General features: G+C 36.7%; 1 protein-coding gene across 1 annotated transcript in view; it reads right to left on the bottom strand.

Moving 5' to 3' along the window:
- LOC134742424 (serine/threonine-protein kinase tousled-like 2) overlaps window positions 1-22640 on the bottom strand; it is a 50746-nt gene that overhangs the window by 24260 nt on the left and 3846 nt on the right. Inside the window, exons 2-3 of the mRNA XM_063675566.1 lie at window positions 13243-13328; window positions 10347-10403 (exon numbers count right to left, since the gene is read on the bottom strand). Of these exons, the coding sequence (XP_063531636.1) occupies window positions 10347-10403; window positions 13243-13328 (143 nt within the window). The remainder of the gene's footprint in view (window positions 1-10346; window positions 10404-13242; window positions 13329-22640) is intronic.

The following is a 22640-nucleotide window of genomic DNA, read 5'->3' on the forward strand; positions in this document are numbered from 1 at the left end:
GTTGTGGTCACTCGCCGACTAAAATTTTTAAGCTACTTGAAAATTTAAAATTCTCTCTAAGATTTGTGTATCGTACCATAGAAAGATACAGTGAGGTCTCTAGTTTAAATGACAAGAAAAGAAGCGGTCGTCCGCGTACAGCTAGGACTCCAGCGGTTGTACAAGCAATTAGGGCACGCATTGCCAGAAATCCCGCTAGGAAACAAAAAGTTATGGCCCTCCAGATGGGTTTGAGCAAAAACACGGTGAAAAGAGTGCTTAATCAAGACCTGAGACTTCGTGCTTATAAACGAAAAACTGGCCATCTTCTCAATGGTCGGCTTAAAGCTTTAAGGCTTAAAAGATCTAAAGCTTTATTGAAGAAGTACGCTAAAAATAAGCACCGTTGTATACTGTTTTCGGACGAGAAAATTTTTGACATAGAAGAAAACTGTAATAAACAAAATGATAGAGTGTACGCTCGCAATAGTAAAGAAGCGTCTAATAGCATTCCCCGTATTCAAAGAGGTCATCACCCTTCATCTGTGATGGTTTGGCTGGGAGTTTCTTATGCGGGCGTCACTAGTATGCATTTTTGTGAGAAAGGAGTAAAAACTAGTGCCAAAGTGTACCAAGACCGGTGTTGACTAATATTGTGAAACCACTATCCCATACGATGTTTCTAAACCAGCATTGGGTTTTCCAGCAGGACTCTGCTCCAGCCCATAAGGCAAAGTCTACACAAGCCTGGCTCGCCTCCAATAAAATCGACTTTATACGGCATGAAGATTGGCCCTCCTCTAGCCCAGATCTTAATCCTTTAGACTATAAAATATGGCAGTATTTAGAGGAAAAGGTGTGCTCAAAACCTCATGCAAATCTAGACTCGCTGAAAAAATCTCTTGCTACGGCAGTGGCCAATATCGACATGAAAGTGGTGCGTGAATCCATTGACGACTGGCCACGAAGACTTCAAGCCTGTGTAGATAATTATGGCGGTCATTTTGAATAAATGTTATACATTTAGATTCTCTAGTTATTATAAGCTTTCAAACGCTGTACAAATTATACGGAATAAACTTAAACTTTTGATTTTATTTGATACTATGTATATGACAGAACTTATGAGCCGACTAGGTATATAATGAGCTTTTATTTGAAATATTAAACATTGAAATCGGTCAAATAGTTAAGCTTGTAGAATTATTTGAAATATATTTTGAAGAAATTTACACTCACATTCAAACTTTTATATTTCGTGAAGTATGAGAGGTATCGGTGTCGGGTTTTTTTTATAATACTTGTTATTTATTCAGTAATATATACATGCATTAAGCTATTCATGTTCCATACATTTTTTTTTGAGAAACCAAGTAAAAGCTATCAATCGAGTAAAAAAAATATCTTAAGATGCCGTTTTTTGTCGAAAGTAATCAGTATATATTTTTTGAGTATTTTTTTAAAAGTAATGTATATAATGAGCTTTCATTTGAGATATAAAACATTTAAATCGGTTCATTGGTTTAGCTTGTAGAATTTTTTGAAATATTTTTTAAAGAAGTGGCGCCATCTCTGTTCCTAAGGGGTGAAACTTGCGCTGCTGCGGGTCAAATCACTCAGTTTGGTCCCTACTAGCACTGTGCAAAGCGGCTTGCTTTTATCATGAAGTGCAGCATCCGGGCAAAAAATGGCCATAACAAGTATGACTAGATTTTGGAAAAAACATAGGATGCGAGAAAAAAGTAATTTTTGACAAACTTTTTTTTATGGCAATCGATCCCATTCCTATGGAGGATCAAAAGCTTGTATGGGACTAAAAAAATATACCGGCTAGAAAAGCCACCAATCGAGGAAAACTTTTCCCATACAATTTGTTTGAAAATGAACTTTTATATTATTTCACGTTTTCTCCATAGTAAATATATGGAAAAAGTTTTCTTTTATTTGTGAATTTTTCGTACACTTAAGTTAAACCCTAGGAAACTATTGATATGATACTGGATACGAATGGACTCGATTGGCATAAACAAAGTTTGCCAAAAACGACTTTTTTCTCGCTCTGTATGTTTTTCCGAAATCTGTAAACGCCAATCTTTATTAATTTGAAACTGAGGGAAGGTCTTCTAAGACCATTTTCGCGTAGCCGCACGGGATCTGGTAACTGCCCTCACTGACCCACTAAGAAAATCCACTCTGTAGTGAGAATGAGGCGTATCTATTATTATAATAAATTTATAATTCGCGATTATATTAATCCCAAGAGCGTAAAAACCGTTGGGTACGAACTATACTCGTTGTAGAGGTATGTATGCGGACTTATTGCGTCGCATCGCATGAAACTCGGTTTAGGTTCGAAGGACAATCAATACTCAGTCACATCTCCGTCCCGCATTCGTTGGAATGGAAGCGCAGTTCCGCGGGCGCCCAAAATCCCCTCTTCCGGCGCGGTGTGCAGCCGGTTGCCGCGTGCTGTTTAACCTAATTTTCTAGTACGAGGGGTGCAGGGCAAGAGGCGAGGGGGAGAGCGCAGCGCAACTTCAGCCGCAAGTGTGCAGCGCCGACGAGGCGCTATGAGATTCGAACAATTTCGAACCCCTAGCTTGCAATATTGATTATTCCTAGTGGCGGCGCCTTTCCTCATACAACTCAGTTCAGCAGTATAGCCTCTCGAAAACAATATTGGGGTGTGCGTAGTTCTTTATAATAAAACAACACCTGTCCGGGTATAATATTACAATACAAGCGAGCGGCTTTTATGATGTCTAAATTTCTTTCGGGCCCTATCGGTAGCACGCTTACCTATGAGATACCTATTAACTCTTGCCTTGAAGAGCCCCAGATTGTACTCATGCGGAAACACAGTCTCGGGCAGGGCATTCCACTCCTTGGCAGTTCGCATAAGAAATGTGGAAGCAAAACGCTTCGTGCGTATTTTTGGAGTTCCTACCATGAAGCGATGCCGGAGTGCCGTTTGTCTTGTAGTCCGATGTCCGATGGTAAAAATGGGACGGAGGAATAAGGTTGTGCAGTTCCTCGGCACACTCTCCGAAATGTATCCTATAAAGGCTGGCGTCCACTAGGCACTTCGTCAAAAACGTAACCAAAGAAATTAGGAGGACAAAAACTTCTGATATTTACCCCTGGATATTATGTCTATCTTCCTAGTAATTTTATTCTGAGGAATGTTTAGACTCGAGAGCGACAAGATCTCACATAACAAAGAAACTAACAGTTTTGTATGATTCACGGTTAGTTTCACTAGACTTATATCGACCGGGACGGGATACAAGACAAAAGGTAATCACGGTCCATATCCCGGTCGATATAAAACTAAAGAAACTCTCTCAAACAATAAAACAAAATTAGCTCTCAACATGATGAATGTGAGTAGAGTAAAATATATGAGTCTGACGTACCTGTTTACACAGTTATAGTTATAGCGTAATGAAAAGACAATAATATCAAGTAAACAAAATAGTAATAAAATAATATTAAGGGCGTGTGTCGCGGGCATGCGCAACGATCCATTCACAACGTGACGTGTCGCACCGGCATGACACCGCTCAGATTCCTAGCGACACTTCAAAAACAACCTATGGTTTATTTAGTTAGAACATGATATTCGAAGTTATGGTGGTTTGTCATAGGGTGGTTGCCAGCACCGTGCTCGGCAGCGGCAGTGGGTCAGGCTGGCGCGGCAGGCGGTTCGGGCGGACCTTGCAATGTCGCGGCGGCGTGACGCTCAGCTGACTGGCCGCCCGCCGCCGTCGCGCCACCCGCGTTCGCCGTTCATTGCCTCCGCGGCGGCCGATATAAACGGTTGTCCCGCATGTTGCTGCTAACATCTTTTCTACGCTACTAAATACGAACGTTGAAAATTAAACGAATGTGTATTGTGATTATAGATCGATGGTATAAGTGAGTGCGCAGATAAATATAAATTTTGTTGGAGTGTAGTGACGACCGGTGCGAAAGGTCGGGCTGTGTAAAAATAACTGCGGAACTGGGCGGTGGAATGAGGTTTGACGGCACATTGTAGCCGAGGCGGGGCGAGGCCGTGTGCGCCATGTTATAATTTCCCTTAGCATCGAATGTGCAAAGTTGCAAACTGACTGACAACACTGCGCTTTGCTTTTGCTACTTCTCTTTCTCTCAATGCGCAATAATGTTTGTGAGACACAAGTCGTCTTCCTCGTCTCAAGTCATCATCGGCCTTATTATGCGATATCGTCTGGTTCGGTCTGAAACTGCACGCTGCTTAGTAACAGTGGATTGTTTAGTGATGAGACGAGAGATGAGTAGTGATGAAACGAGTTAACAAGTTGATTGGATAGCGGTTTAATGCTAATTTTATCATTCAATGATGTACCTATACACACCTATTCAGTTTAGGATTTTGCTGCTAGGTGAACGATGTTTTCTTACAAAGTTTAGAAAGGACTTTTTGGGTCATAATAGCTATTATTTATTTAACAAGTGCGGAAATCATCTTTACGCACGTGTATCATACAATGTTTTACTATGCATTGTGCGAGTAAATAAAAAAACATATCATGGCAAATAAGTTTAATTATTAAAAGGAGTGTTTTAAATCGGCACGAGTTGCGAATTACCTATTCGCACGTGTATCGTAGAACGTTTTACAGTACAAATGGCCCTTTAAACTTTCGACATATGCACGAAAAGTGCTCTTTTCCTCACTAGTGCGAGAAAGTAGCACCATATGTACTGTAAAAAAAATTTAAAACAAAAAGCACTAGTGCGAAAAGTAGCACTTTCCGCATGATATGGCTCCGTAGGAAACGCAGTTTTCGAGCACATGCATTGTAAATTGTATTTTTTAATACAGTTGCTCAAAAAGTGCTACTTTTCGTGGCTGTTTAGCGTGCGGAAAGTTGGTTTTCGCGAACTAGTGCTTTTTACTTTTCCAATTTTTTTAAATTTTTACTTGTTCCAATTCATGACTACTTATTGATAAGTGTTAATATTAGCAAAGATAGATATAACTCCGTAATAGATGGATACAGTCTAAGGAAAAATCGTGCCTCGAAAATCAAGAAAATTTGATTCTCGATCAGAGGGCGCTACTAGCTTTGGCCTACTGTCGTATAGATGGCGTTGACGGTTTCGTTTGTTATAACCATTTTAACGCATATCAGTGAAAGAACATGGGTCAAAATCACAAAAATAATTAATGCAAATAAAAAAAAACATTTATCCATATTTAAATACATTTTATCGTATCTTTATAAATCTTCATTTTTAGTTTTAAGGTGTGTCGATAGATGGCAGTGAATTTACTGGGGTTACAAAATTTACTATGACAGTACCGCTCTATCTTATTATATCCTCTTTGATATTAGTTTCCTTTATACGTCGTAATCAACATAAAAACCTACTGTTAATGTAAGAATACGAAAAATATGCATAATTCATATTTTATTACTTACCTCTTCATCATTATAAGTATTATAACACGTTTATTTTTTAATGTTGAAAAACCGTTCTTAATAAGTTGTCTGAATAGAACGGAACGCCTGTCAAAGAAGAGGCGTATTTTCTTACTGCATGAATGTTTTAAGTTTCCAAAGGCAACATTCGATAATTTTTTTTATAAATATACGATACACAAATAATCGTAAATAACGATATTTAGGTAATAATAGTACAATGTTTTAATATTTACAATTGTTTCTGTCTTATAGAACATGCATTGAAAAAATAGTTATTTGTTATACAAGGGTGCAAAGTTGTATTTTACCCGCGAGTGTGGAATTGAAACACGAGCAAGCGAAAGGATTATATAGTTGAACCACGAGGGAAGCGAGTGGTTCTGAAATAGAGTCCTGAGCGTAGCGAGTGTTTCAACACACGAGAAGTAAAATACATTTGCACCGGTGTGTAACACAAAACTTTTCGCCTCACTATAGCGAGGAAAGTGCAACATGCAACATCCACAGGCGTTAGATCATCTTCATCACTGGAATCACTCATATTTTTACGATATTACTTATAACAGAAAACTGGAAGTTGTGTATTTTTAAGCGAGTCGGTGAGAAATGTTTTTAAGTAAAAATTTTGTTGACAATGTTGACAGTTCTGACGTATGAAATGTCAACGATGCGTTTTTAAATTGCATTGACTCAACTTGTGCGTTCAGAATTATATTTAACAACATTATAAAAAACAAACGTTTCTTATGGAATTTTAAGGTTTATGACTTAAAATCATTAAAAAAAGCTAAATTTGGTATTTTTATTAGATTCTCAAACCATTTATTTCATGATAATTGATATCTAACGAACCATTATTATGAGCGTTTTACGTTTTGTTATCTGTCAAGCTACTTAAACACGCTCCATCCAAGGTCAAACTACTTTCTCCACTAGTGGATAAAACGCGTTTTCCCCCGCTTGTTTTGAACGATAAAAGACAACTTTCCGAGCTAGTGGGGGAAATAAAAACTTTCATTGAAGTGGGTTCAATAATAATAACAAAATCTATTCTAGTCGAATATTTTTTTTATCGTTTCAACCCTATGGTGTGGAGTGTCGTTGGATAGGTCTTTCAAAATAAATAGGGGTCTTTGAACAACATTTTTTGATAAAGTGAATCATTTCGGAAATAATTATTTAGAAAAAAAAGGGGTTTTTCCTTCTAACTTCTAACCATTGATCCAAAAATTATGAAAAAAATCACAAAAATAGTGATTAATAAACACATTCGAAAATAGTTAAAATAATCGTGATCAGTTAAGCCGTTTTTGAGTTATCGCTAAAAGTTTTTCCTTCTTATTTTCTTTAAAAGCCTGGCAACTCTTATTTGTGACCGGATTTTTGCAGGCAACCCTATACCATTGTATTCGCAATAAAATTACCATTATTTTGATATATAATTCAAGCGTCAGACACATGGGTGCAATTATCGATTTTAACTCGCCTGTTTAAACACGGCAACCTCATAGTCATAATAGTGACCGGAAAAACATAGGCAACCTAATTTATTCATGTTGTAGAAGTTGTATACTTTCCATGGGAACTTATTTCGTTCGTCAGACAAATCGGTGAAATTTGAAGAAAAGAAATTATTTTCAAAAATTTATTAAAAATAGCCTTGACCATATTTCATTAGGTAACCCTATTTATTTATGTTCAGGAACATATTTTCTTTCATAAAATATAAGTTTCATCCGTCAGACGTATGGGTGAAGGTCGACCATATATAACGTATCTTAGACTATCACGTTCAGAGCGGACTTTTTCGGAATTAGTCCACAGCACCTTATCTAATTACAGTAGGTAGGTATACGGCATGCGATTTCTTGCCAAATTACTTTCGCCAGTCCACGTACGATTGTGTAGGTAAGGGGCCTATTTAGGTTGTGCGTAGTGTAATAGATAAGTGGGATGCCGATTCCGCGCCGCGACTCGCGCCCGCGCCGTGTCACTGACCCCGCCCCGCTCACGATCCTAACTTGCCGCGCATTCCTGTTGTTTACCGAGCCAAACACTCAGCCGAACTTATGTTTAGTGACCTGGAGATCCGTAACATTTACGAGTGATAAGAGAGCGAACTTATACTGGTTAGTCAGCGTTTGACTCCGACCGCTACCACACGTGGGCTAGTATAAATCTGACCTATGATCACGTGTATTTGCTGCGAGTCTCTGGGTCAAGTTATAGTAGGAGAAGCCCAGCTCTACGTGGAGACAGTTTTGTAATGGGCAGCTTACAGTCTGAACAGGCCAAACAACCGGCGTTCCGACCAAACCGTTCGCATCATCATCATGACTGCAAGCTACCGCATTTAATAATCGTAAAAGTTGCTGTATTTACATCGCATAGCATCATGCTATAAAACTTCTCGTCAGTAGGTACCATAAAGCACCTAGGTACTTTGGCAATAGAACAATAACTGCAAGGGTAGACCTCAGTCCTCAATCCATTTTTTTGTAACAAAAGTTTAGTTATTTTTTTTATAAGACAATAAGGTAATTGAACCTAATTTTAGTTCAAATACATAATATCAATAAAATCCAACGTATGAGCCGTGCTATCCGAGCAAGCGAAAGATTCCAAAATCGAAAAGTGGAATCTAAAGCGTTGCGAGAGTTTCAAGACACCAGGGTTTAACACATTTTGCCACCGAGTGAAACCCAAAAATGTTCACCACACCAACGCGAGAACGCGAGGAAAATACTAACTGTAAAATATCAAACAAAACCAAATCCAAATGAATGAAATTTATTAAATATTTAACATTCAAATTCATAATTTAAAAGCCAATTCTACTAGCCAACATAAGGACACAACTCAAAATTTGCATTCGATTACTTGGCCACACATGTGGATAAAACGCAACTCTCTCATTCGTTTTTGAACAACAGTATTTGATTGAGATCTTGAGACCGCATTTTATGTTAATTTTGTTTGTAATGTTTTAGGTTAGGTTAACCGTTAGGGTTTTGTTTTAATTAAACTTTTATTTCAAATCAATATCCGTATTACCTGTGGACACTTGCACCAACTTGCACGAAGGAGGCGAAAAATGCATACATGTTTTTATAGAGAACTGTACCCGAGGCGTATACCTAATTCAATATCGAGTGCGATAGGGAACGTATCTCGGCCACAAATAGGTACCTACGTACGATAATGAATGTTATTCTGTACGCGCTATTTATATGCTATTTATACTGGGTGTTGTAACGGAGCTCACGGCGATAAACTCGACTAAATGGAGTAAGTTATAACTTGATTTATAAATATTATTGGTAGAATGTAGCGGTCACGATAACATCGACAATCAACGTGCCTAATCAGAGCAACGTAATACATGAACGAGGGTGAATCGATACCGATATCGACTACACGGGTGTTTGCTGACAAAAGCATAATCGACATCAAGGTGAGCGGGAGGTATAGAGGTGGTCTTTAAATGATAAATGTATGGTATCACGACCTTAGCTACGTCCACACGTCGAATTTTGACGAATATTTTCGACGTAACAATAAAGCCACGTCAGCTAATGAGATATAACGGATTATGGCTAATTTTTGTGCAAATTTTCATAGGACTGCTTCGTCCCCAAAGTCCTCACAGAGATGAGAGAGATGCTGGATTCGACGAGTAAGCTCAACGCTCCATTATGAAGTTGGTAAAATATTAACAAAAAGTCAATACACAATACCTTCCCACATATACCAACCCCTTAAAGATATATCTGAAAGACCAAAAGAAGGTAAGTAGACTAAGTAAGATGGCTGTATCAAATGATATAATGAATTGAAACAACAACAAAAAACTCCTTACAAGCTTGCTCTACTAGACAGTTGAAATTATCTGTGAAATAGTTATTTGTTATACAAGGGTGCAAAGTTGTATTTTACCCGCGAGTGTTTTAACACACGAGAAGTAAAATACATTTGCACCCGTGTGTAACACAAAACTTTTCCCCTCACTATAGCGAGGAAAGTGCAACCTCCACATGCGTTAGATCATCTTCATCAACTGGAATCAACTCATTTTTTTACGATATTATAACAAAATAATCTCGAAATTCAGTACATACTTTTTACGTGAGAAGTTTTAAAGTAAAAAATTTATTGTCAATGTTGACATTTCTGACGTATGAAATGTCAATTATGCATTTTGAAATTGCATCGACTTAACTTGTGCGTTCAGAATTATATTTAACATAATTATTAAAAAACAAACGTTTATTATGGAATTTTAAGGTTTATGACTTAAAATCATTAAATAAAGCTAAATCTGGTATTTTTTATTAGATTCTCAAACCATTTATTTAATGATAATTAATATCGAACGAACCATTATTATGAGCGTTTTACGTTTTGTTATCTGTCAACCTACATAAACACGCTCCATCCAAGGTCAAATTACTTTCCTCACTAGTGGATAAATGCGTTTTTCCCCGCTTGTTTTAAAGGATAAAAGACGGCTTTCCGAGCTAGTGAGGGGAAAATGTATTTCTGTTGCCGCTATAACAACAAATACTAAAAAGTACGGAACCCTCCCTCGGTGCGCGAGTCCGTCTCGCACTTGGCCGGTTTTTTTCGTCTTTGACCTCCCATAAAATTAGAGGAAAGGGGGCCAAAAATTATAGACGCCGGAACCCCTTGCTATACATTTTTTCTTTACTAGAGCTTAATACTGTACAACAGGACTAGATATTTGTGTAGGATGCTTCATATTTTGTTAAATTTTATGGCAAGCTCAATGTCAGACATGCTGTTGATATGCATTAGCCTACCGTATACACACCTAACAAGTCAAAGGTATTTCTAAATAGATGTATTACAATTTAGCCCACAGATGGGCTGTAGATATGTAAATAGATAACTCACCGCCTTGTAAATCTTGTAATCGGGGGCCCGCTGGGTTTCTATCTCCCCTGCGCTGACCTGCAAACACGCGTCACTGCCCTCAGTCCACGCTTGCAAAATGCAGCACATGATTCATACGTCTACCCATAAAGTATCATAAGTATTTCATTACCTAATTACTTATACATGTCTACGTAATACGTGACAGAAACAATAGATAGGTACTTTTGGTCGTACCCAACCCAACCACGGATAGGTTGGGTTAAAGGCATGTCACATAATGTCAGCTCCGCGGTAAACCTCATCATCATTCCCTTGTACAATCCATGACTATCTGTATCTAATAAAAAAAACACCTACCTAATTCTAATGTGATGATCTGATGATAGTCAAAAACTAGAAAAACAGATTTAAAACAGGTGCCGGAGTTACCGGTAAAGTTTTTGTAGGTCGATAAGTGTGAAACGTATATTAGCTGGCAGGCAGACTATTTATGTCTGCCGCCATCTTGTCGTTCGAGTGACGAAATGCTAGCATACATACCCACTCGCATCGCAACCACCAATGCAAGCGATCAATAACGCGAATCAAATTAGCATTTGTTACTGCTTAATAATGAGGTATAAAAATCGTAAAAACGATAATTATTTTCAAGGTGACCATGTTTTATTTTAATTACAAGTATCACGATACTGACAAAATATTTAAAAACAAAAGAAAAACGTGAGCAATAACGAAGATCATTTGAATAACAAATACGTTAGCCGGCGAGTGGTAACAATCCGATAGCCTGACTGAGCCTGGCCCGGCCAAGTGTCGCCAGTTCGCCACGCAGGACGAAACGGGGAAATGACTGGCGGGTGGAAGGGCGGAGGTGAGACATAATGGAATTACATATCTACCACATCACAAGCTGCCCTGATATTACCATAGCAAACTTAGCCCATCGACTCGAAAGACCAGTGTAAATGTTATCTCGAAACCGAATACAACTTGTATGAAACTAAAAATGGCACTTAAATTGGTTCGTCCGAGGCGAATTGCACGGCACGAAGGGAAATGGGAATACATGGCTTGAGAGCACAATACGCGCGCATAGGTAAGTATATACGATTATACGCCGCGGTATGCGTGGAAGCGGCCGTGTTGAAGCCAGGTGGGCTAACACAATCTAAAACTACTGTTGAGATTTGTGATCACTGTTTTCTATCCGTGTTTGAGCAATATCACCAGCTAATTAATTAGCATGCTTGTTTACGAAAGCAACGAGACCGATGGTATGTATTATACTTGGAATTTATGACACGATTCATTGTTGGCGTTGCTTGAAGTACAGTAGAGTCCGGTTATAACGACACCCAAGGGACCGCTGATATTACGTCGTACTGAAATGTTCTCACTCCCAAGAACGGCCCCCCTTTCCTATATACCCCACCCCAATCAAACCTTTCAATTAAAATATTGATTTACGTTAGTATTACAACATTTTGAGAGACTTGTGTGTTGGATTGTTGGAAGAAGCCACTTTTGTACGCATACTCACTTATCATCCGCAAATTACTCGAATTCGTCGTAATTTTTGGGGATGTATAATCAAGATGACAATCGTATATCGACAATCAAAAAATACCTAAATAAGTTTTTTGTCAAAAATTTAAATTTTGATACAAGCCTTTATCGCTGACTGTGTACTTTTGTTTCAACACGCAACTTATACTCATTGAGACATTTCTAACAAACCCAAACTCAATTACGTTGCGTTTTTTATCACACAGTTCCTATGGCCACCTCCTGTGTCCATCATCAGATCCGGCACCAAATCGAAGGTACCAAAACATTGCATTAGGTAACCAGAATTGATGAGACGAATTTCCGTCGTTAAAAGCGGTCGGACGTTATGAGCGGAGTCGTAATAAACGGTTGTACTTTCATAGTAGTTCATACTAAAACCAAACATGTGCCTATACTTACGTCGTTTAAACAGGTTGGTCGTTATAAGCGAAGTCATACTAACCGGACTCTACGGTTGATGGAATAAGTAGGTACCTATTTAAGAATAACAAATACATAATTTGCAATCTGCTCAAGCATTCGGGTATTATTGTCGCGAAACGCGGCCATTTTCATCGTAAGCGTATACGCGAGGCGGCCATAATCGAGTGACGTTAGCCAGTGTTTTAATACCGAGTGATAAACCAGATGGCATAACTGAACCGGTATAACGATCGCAAAATATAAAAAATAAATTACATGAGATTTTACACAATTAAACCAACGCCAGTAAATGTTAATGTGCAGTCACATCGAATGATCGGAATGTCATCTCGCTTATCGCGCAAACAAACACACCTTACAGACCACAAAACCACATACAATATAACTCATTCCACAAGCATGCTGTAATTTTGTGTTTCTGCTGATGAGTAGTTACCGAAGCTCTTTGGAACGCACTATGTTGACAGCGTGCGTTGATTTTGTATCTATAGGACAACACGGCGAATCCTCAAGTTTACAACACTTGTTACGCACATAAACACTGCTAATATATTGCAGTATAAGATGCCTCATGGTCCTTCTTCACATAAATACTTTTACGATGCCCGAATTGGAAAATATGTTTTCTTATAGCTGTAAGGTAAATTTACTCTTTTTATTCTTGGATATCACTGAACTGTAGCCCGGCTTTCTCACGATATTTTTATTTACCAAAAATCGAATTCATAGTAAATATAAATATCAAATTTCTTTACATTTGGCAAACGTTTTAAATAACACCATTATTTAAACCAAATAATGGAAAATAACAGCTCAAAAATTGTCTGCTTAGCATTTCCATAAGAGTAAAGTTCGTAAGCGTCGTCTTGGGGGCATGCTATGCTCCAGAAGCATAAAGAGGATTGATGATGGTAGTTCTAACCTTGGCGCCTAGGAAGCGCGCTTCCAGCAGCTCCTGCTTGCGAGGATCCAGCGCCGCCTGGAAGTGCTCCATCTTGACGCCAACACCTGCAACAAAATGAGGGCATAAGTATGTTGCATGTATGCATTGCAATCGATGCTTACTTCGCATTCATATCATTCCCCTAGAATCTATACATATAGAAGAAGCGGAGATGAGAGGAGACGTGCGGGAATCAACCAATAGCATTGGTTTAGTTTAGAATAAATTTATCCAGAGGCCGTGAGTTCAAGTCTCACCCAAGGCAGTAATTTTTCCACTTTTAAATTTATTCTAAGCTTAATAGCATCGAGTGCAGACGTTTCTGCTTGTTAAAAATTAATAGCATTGGTTTTTTAACCAAGGACAATAAACTTTCTTTGACTGAGAATATGCCATTTTCATGTGTGTTTTGAGTATGTATTAATTGTGTAGTGTGCGATTCTACTCGTATCAAATGGTAACAAGATAAGACGGAAAATTCATGAATCATGAAAAAATCGTTACATTTGAAAATGAAAATCCTGTACAAATCGTTTGTGTAGTTAGGTAGTGGTAGTGAATAAATAAGTTGACATGAAACTGATGCGAATTTGATAATAAATTAATGAGATCATTTTATACAGATATTAAAAGAGTTAACTAACGAGAAGAAGTAATCAACTCGGCATTTGCAAGATGGTCGTGAAAGTGCTACTCGTAATGTAGTCTGAGCTTTTAGCGTTAATAATAAGTATAATAACAAACTTAAATTAATAAAGATAATTTGATTGGCAATTACATTTTAATGACAAAATGGACGTGTAAATCGGGCGATTATGCTGTTAGCGTATTTCGCGCTGGCAATAAAACTAACACTATAATGTATTAAAGCTGACACGGAGGCCGATATTTCGTTAAACCAACTCGGCAGGCTTAACCGCATCAGAGCTACAATGTTTTCACAAAATAATCATTGTATTCGCACTTTAACGGCAGTTTTGCGTTAAACAATCGAATTGATTGTGTTGAGCGCAAATGGAATTCCGTAAACGATCGCAAATGATCACAGTTATCACTTCAGCTCTAAGTGTTCTGCATGGAAATCCGACTAGTAAAAACATATCTACTGTTTGTATAAAACTGATCGATAAGCAAAGGATCGTTTGAACTAAGTTTAAGACAAGAAAACATTGCTTACAAGTAGAGGTGAATAATTCACGCAATTATTAATAATTGTAATTATGCTTAAGCAATGATATTCTGAAATTAATCAACCAATGACATCAATTGAATTTTCAATTGGCTTCATCCAGAAATCATGAAACATTTTATGGCGCGATTGGGGCGAGAGTGGGTCGGAAAAATATCACAGATTATCACTATGGTACTTACATGTCATTCGTACACAGCACAAAAAAAAATTACAATTTTGTATAGGTAATAGGCATAATGACAGCATCAAAGAATCATGTAAATAATGGTTTCAAAGAAACATATGTTAATATGATTCTAAAAAATGTCCCAAATTCAGTATAAACATTAGGATTATTAATATGTTCAAAAAAAAGTGCAAAATTCCCCAATCTGCCATTTTGACTGAAACACCAATCAGAAGCGAGCCAAACCGTGACGTCATCACTCCATGACATATATTTATTTGAGTAGCATAAACAACCTCATTGACAGTTTCAATGTAAAAAAAGATATATTTTTTTATTACACCATCAAATATTTATTACGTACAAAAAATATTATTACATGATATAAAGTAAGTATTTAATTGACATTTTTTTATTAAAATGCTAAATCCATACTAATATTATAAATGCGAAAGTCTGTTTGTCTGTCTGTGTGTTACCTCTTCACGCTTAAACCGCTAAACCGATTTAGTTGAAATTTGGTATACAGATAGTTTGATTCCCGGGGAAGGACATAGGATACATTTTATCCCAGAAGTCACCCCTCAAGGGGGTGAAAAGGGGGGTGGAAATTTGTATGGGGAATCAATAACCGCTCAACCGATATAGATGAAACTTGGTATGGGGATGGTTTGAGCTGTGGGAAATGATATAAAATAACTTTTATCCCCGAAATCATCCCTTAAGGGTGTAAAATATGGGGTGGAAATGTATAGTGTGGACCAATTTGGGGGTGAAAAAGGATGGATTAAAAAGCAGATTTGTTTAAGAATTAAGATACCCAAATTACTAATTCCACGCAGACGAAGTCGCGGGCAAAAGCTAGTAATACGATATTTCACTAAAAAACTTTTTTAATTATTTGGCTGGATGGAATATACACGGTGTTTCATGACCCACTGAAAACCTAAAAACAGTTTGTTCAGAATCGATAGGAGAATCGATTGCGCTATATATATTTTTTTATACTATGTCGGTGGTAAACAAGCATACGGCCCGCCTGATGTTAAGCAGTCTCCATAGCCTATGTACGCCTGCAACTCCAGAGGAGTTACATGCGCGTTGCCGACCCTAACACTCCTCTCCCTCGAGCTCTGGCAACCTTACTCACCGGCAGGAACACAACACTATTAGTAGGGTCTAGTGTTATTTGGCTGCGGTTTTCTGTAAGGTTGAGGTACCTCCCCAGTTGGGCTCTGCTCTAGATCTGGAATGACATCCGCTGTCCTGTGCCCTACTACACAAAGCGAGATGTCATTCACAGTGCCCATACCTCTCTTTTGGACGTAGTTTAAGGACATACCCGGGTCCTTTTGGACGTAGTTTAAGGACATACCCGGGTCCGGGTATATTTTAATGGGGGTAATTTTTTTATTTTTTATTATTTTTACATGCTCAGTCTACAAGTTTGTAATGCAACAATATCAATAACTAGCATTTGACACGTTATTTGTCAATGAGCCACACCCTTAACTATATGAATATATATCATTGCCATGTTGCCTGTCGTAAACAGAAAAAATTAAAAAGTAAAAATTAAAAAGTAAATAGAATATAAAATATAGAAGAAAATAAAATTACTACTATAAATAATTATATAATTAATCTTAAAGTGCAACCCTGTGAGAGTTTTTGTATTGTTTGTATTTTTTTTTTAATTCAATATTTTAAATATTATTGTGTGTGTGTTTCGTTATTGTGAATTATTGTAATGTATTTTTTATCATCGCTAAGCGTAATATAATATATAGTGCCGAATTTGTTAATTCGCTCGATTTTTAAAATTTTTGTTTTCGTCAGTATTCGATAAAAGAGTTCCCTATTCTGTTATTTCTGTTACCACAATCGGATTAGGACTAACCTCAAAATCTCTGGAACAGTCCTGAAATTTGGTATGTAAATTAAAGGCCCCTTTTTCATGTCCACACGATTTGACATTTGGGGACCTTGAGGAAGGAGGAATATGAATTCCACTTTTGTCTATACATTTGTGCATGATCTATCCCAATATCAACATTTTACTCAACTGCGACTTTACCAGAAAGTAGGGTTATGGGTTTAAGTACTGATGATTCAGTACACCCTGTAGCTTAGGATACTGGACGGATTTTTTAAAATGACGTATCAGTATATTCCTCTTGCCCTTCACAACCTGTTTACACTTGTTTTATTAAAGAAAGATCAATGCTACAAATTTACTAAAATTAACGGAGGAAAAATGTTTAGGACTAAATAATTTGATTGCAAAAACAGATTTAAGGTCTTAAATGGGGTTTAAACATTGTGACAGTAATCAAATTTGACACCTACAATTTCTGGGATTTCTGTTTGCGTGTCTTAGAATTTGAGTCACTCTTTGACCACGGGGATCAGGCGGAACATGAAAAAATAAACGACTTTTTTTTTCTCCGTAGCTATGTATTTTATATGATTATCGTGCATGGCGAAGTGAAAGCTTATTAAATTTTACACAAAAAAGGTTTATAACGCTATGTTCCTAAAACGGAGCCATCTCACAGAAATATGGCCTAGACTAGAACCCTAGAAGTCAAAAAGTTGTACTAAATCATCTCCTAACTGACGTTTTATTGAGGCCCACTTGCACCATCCCACTAACCCGGGGTTAACGGGGTTAACGGGGATGGTGCAAGTGGGCCTTAGAAAAGTTACCTTTCTTTATAGCGATACACTGTGTATACGTACATATTTACTACCGAAAATTCTAAACGCTTATATGAAAGGTTTCTACATTATATATGTGACGTTTTCAACCAAAAGGTACCACATTGTCGCTTGTCGATAAGGTTGATTTCTAATTGAAGCTATATGGAAATGGCGCCTTACTGACAAGCGACAATAAGTACCCTTTTGGTTGAAAATGGCACTTATAATTAACTAACTGCACTCACCTTACCTGGTGATGTTTATCTACACTATAACCTTATATTATACATTATACTTCATGTTTGTAGTTTTTAAGCGCTTTACGTAAGTTGACAATAGTGATAACGTGTCAACATTCAACAACTACTAAAATGCATTCAATGATTACGTAATGTTTAGCATATTCTGAAAGGTTATTTATAAGGTTGTGTATGCCGTCATAGAGAACTGACTTTATAAAAAAAAACATTATGTTTTATACGCGAAAATATAAATAAAGGTAAGAAGGTAAAAGCGAGTGAAATTAATTTCCTAACGCTCTAAGGATCAATAAAAATGTTTTGAAATCGGTCCAAGTTTCTGAGTAAAATATATTCAGAAGATATTGACTTTAGGGGTGGTATTGAAAATTAATATTTCGAGTTCTTGTCTTGTCTAATTTGCAAGTGAAAAAAGCTTATAAAATACAAATCAGTACCTAATAAATATCTTCTGCTCTTTTGTATCCGTTAGCAGCTTATAATCAACGAATTCTTATATTATCGGTGTGTTAGTGAAATAATGTAAAGAAAGAATCGCGAATGCGGGTCGCGGGCGGAGGGGCAGGGGTTTTGGCGCAGTATCTGGAGCAGACAGTCGAGTTGAGAGTTAGGTAGGTACCTACGATTATGTAGGTATACGTATGTATATGTTCAATGTACATATCGATCGCCTCCCCGGGCCACTCGCCACTATGATCTCACCTCCATCCTCCCCGCCCCGCATCCCTCAGAAGCCTATGCCCTAGCCAACAACGAATGACTGTCGTCGACGAGTAGGTACTGCTTCTACGCTTTTCACGGGATATGACGCCTTTATCCTCAACAAAAACGTGGATACAACACAAAGCATTTGATCAGACTTGGGTGTGTTTTTTGATTTGATAATATAATATATAAAATGTTTATTAAATGTATGTTGTTTATGTTCATTAATTGTGCTGTAAATTGTAGTTTCGAAAAGGACACAGCCAACCCGACATGTATAAAAGCAGCATATTTACATATGTACTTCCTACCTACCTACCCTTTCAAATCTACAAGACTTTTTTGAACTGTTTATTTCCTATGCCAAATTTCGAAAAAGTTAAACCTGCCCATGTGGTAAAGGGCCTGCCTGATCTAGTGATCAACTTCAATGTGACATCGACACATTTGTTTTTCTCGTCGCTGACCACATGATGACGTAGATTAGTCTAGCATAATTTATAATGTAATTTCATATTTTGAGAATACATATCTAATCTAATCTAATCTAATCATGTACCTTAACTCATAATCTTAGAGCTTTTCCGCTTACATCCTTTAGGACTTTTAGGAGCCCTGGATCTGTGTTTTTGGCACCCTAATCACAAAAATTTACGTAGGCCCTGGGCATTACAATAGCAACAGCTATTTGACCTTTGAACACGGAGGAAACATAATATGATTATTGGGATAAGTCCGGTTTCCTCGGTATTCTTTCCTTCACCGAAGAGCCACTTGTAAATATTTATTAATTGTACTCTATTGCACTAAATATAAACAACAATGTACAAATGGAGGACTTAATGCCATATGGCATTCTCTACCCCAGTCTACTATAGGGCCAATTACTTTAATTAAAAAAGTAAACTATACTTAACCACATATACACATATAAATAATATATACTCATGGATAAATTTAGAGGAATGCAAGAAAAAAGGTTTAATTACTGGATCTGCACCTAAAGTAATTTCAAAATGAGTAACAAAACTTTTTTTTTACGTTCCTCTAAATTTGTCCATGAGTGTAGATGTAAACTCGCATATAAAGTATATACATATAAAAATATATATAGTATATTACTTTTAAGAAACTCTATTGTTAGGAGCCAGGATTCGAAGTTCGAACCCACGACCGGTATAACAGTTTTGAATGATTCACGGTTAGTTTCACTGGACTTATATTGACAACAATACGAAAGGTAATCACGGTCCATATCCCGGTCAATATAAGGCACGACCGGTATGCAGAGATGGGCAAAATGTAATCGACTAACGATTAACGATTAACCCTTAAATGCATGATTTTTTCTTTTTGCCTGGAATTAATATATGTCTTACATAATTGTTTACTGATTCTAGGAAAAATAAAAATTAAAATTAAAACATCGATTTTCACTGCTTAACCAGTATTAGAAGTTACATAGGGTAAATAATAATTTATGTAAATTTATACAATTATTGGTAAAAGATATATCAAAAATCTTACTACCATTAGAAATTTATACTATTTGTAATATACCTATAATAAAGATTTTAAATATAAATAATTACAAACCCCGAAAAAACCGCCTAAATTACATACTAAAAATCATCAAATTTTTCCAATTTTCCGCCATTTCGTGTTAAAAGAAATGTAATTTTTTTAAACTTAAATACTGCGCAAATTTGAATAAAACAACGGAAAGCGTATTAATTTACGATCAAAATAATTATACAGGACCAAATAGATTTTACCTAATTATGCATAAAATTATATATTTTTTGTTGTGTACATACATACATCACTATGCATTCAAGGGTTAAGATTACAAGAATTAATTGCGACTGACGATTGAAAACGACGATTGATCAATCTTAGTTGTATAGAGTGCAACCAATTTTAGTTGCCGATTGATTTCGGACAACTAAATTTTGTAATCGACTAATTAGTTAGATTATTTTCTCGCGACTAATGTTAGAAGCAAATTGAATAGAATACCTCGGTATGGCTATGTTGACCGACTGATTAGGACATCTTAACGGATGTTTAAAAATAAATAGTCATGTATTACTTACGATATTTTGACCGTTTCTAAGGAGTGAGATCTGTTCTCACTATTATTTTGCTACTAAAGTAGTGCATCTCTCTGAAATTGGATTAAATTTCTCTTATCTAAGGGTAAATAAGAACTGGGTACTTTGTGCATTAGTAAAATAACACTTAAAAAAACACAATTATATAAATCAAACTTTGTATATTAAATATAAAAGCAACCATGATATGTATTTAGTTAAACTATATGAGGTTGTTTTGTCACCGCGTGACACTAAAAAGAGTTTTACTATTGTCAGAGACAGCAAAATATTGATAGTTTTAGTTTCTAAGATTTACTCAGTATCGTATAATTCATAGTATTAATAATGCACCAACCTACTTTATTGTTTGCGATTTGTAAACAATGCAGTTTTTGCTATTTGTCGTTATTACCAATATATCGTTATAATAATATTATGGCATTATTTGCATTGTCATTCAAGCATTTCAAATTAAACGTGTATACATAATTTTAGCTCAATCGGATTCTACCCAAACTAACATAGTTACAACATACGAGTACCTCCGTATGTTACATACATACGTACTTGTAATTACATATTGCAAGATAAAAAATGCAAAAACGGGCGACTACGTAGTTTTAATATAGATTTAATCGTGAAATTTAGTCGATTGAAACTAAAACTAATTTAGTTGTTAGTCGAACATTCTCACAACTAATTTAAACGCAACTAAATTAATCGCGATTAAAAAATGACGATTGATATTTTTAATCGATTGACTAGTTAACTAAAAGATTAATCGATTAATGCCCATCTCTGCCGGTATGTAAACTAGTCATACAAAATCCCTTAATTAGGCTTGATCTTGCTATTTAATAGTGGCTTAATTGTTTCAAAAATAATCTAATACTTATCACATCGTTTTTTTGCGGTATTTATTGTATCCCCGTACCCAAAGGTTGATACGAAGAGTTGGGTAGTAAGCGATAAGAATAAGACCGTATACTGATTGTCCGCCTCCATTTAATATATAAGTTATGTTAAGTCTGTGTATTGTTCTTCCTTTGGTGGACACTGAAGAATATTGTATTGTATTTACCACACCGAATTCCATAGAGCCCCATTCGGAGGTTAATGCTTCCTAAATGTTGTTGCTGCTATGTGACCTAGGACAAAGGGATCATCTACATCTACAATATCTACCTCCATAACAGACTTCAAAATTGACCCAGGAGACAACTATAGGAATAACTAAAATCAGAAAAAACCAAGTGCGAGTCGGACTCGCGCACCGAGGGTTCCGTACTTTTTAGTATTTGTTGTTATGGCGGCAACATAAATACATCATCTGTGAAAATTTCAACTGTCTAGCTATCACGGTTCATAAGATACAGCCTGGTGACAGACAGACAGACGGACAGACGGACAGCGGAGTCTTAGTAATAGGGTCCCGTTTTTACCCTTTGGGTACGGAACCCTAAAAAAGGAAGTTTACATTTACACTCATGTTTGTATGTATGATAATCAACGTTGCAGTTCATGTGCATTTGTAAGTGCATTGTAACACGCTTAAATGTGCCATTCTCAACCAAAAAGGTACTTATTGTCGGCTGTTAATAAGGCGCTATTTCCATATACCTTCAATTTGAAATAAACCTTATCGACTAGCGACAATGTGGTACCTTTTTGGTTGAAAACGTCACAAATCCAGCAGATCCAGCAGGCTGAGCACGGTCGCATTTTTATCGCCTGTCACCGTGCCTGTCACGTTCTAACAAGTAAGTAATAGCAAAAGTGACAGGCATAGTGACATGCGATAAAAATGCAACCATGCTGCCACCGCTGGATAACATAATACGTATTCAGACTCTAACGAGGAAAGTAGCGCAACTTTGACAAGTAAGAAAACCCGACTCTATATAGTGAAAACAATAGTGGGTTATGGCGCAGGTTATATAGCGAACGTTTACTTCGAGACGGTGCTGACATTGAGCGGCACAAGGGAAAACAAACACTTTTCTTAGGGATGTTTTCATGGATGTACTTTTTGAGAATTTATTATATGCGACAATTAAGATAAGACGAAAAACTTTTTATATTTTTATTTCAAAGGTCAAAGATTTAAAATATTTTTCAATCAGCTACGTATCTCCACCAAGATCGAATGCTATGCGATGAGTTAAAATAGTGGTAAATAGATAAGATAAGATAGTGACATATTTGCTTAAACATGGTACATTAAGTTGACATAATCCGTATAAGCAGGCAGAATC

This window comes from Cydia strobilella, chromosome 6 (assembly GCF_947568885.1).
Source record: "Cydia strobilella chromosome 6, ilCydStro3.1, whole genome shotgun sequence".
Classification (NCBI taxonomy): Eukaryota; Metazoa; Arthropoda; class Insecta; order Lepidoptera; family Tortricidae; genus Cydia; species Cydia strobilella.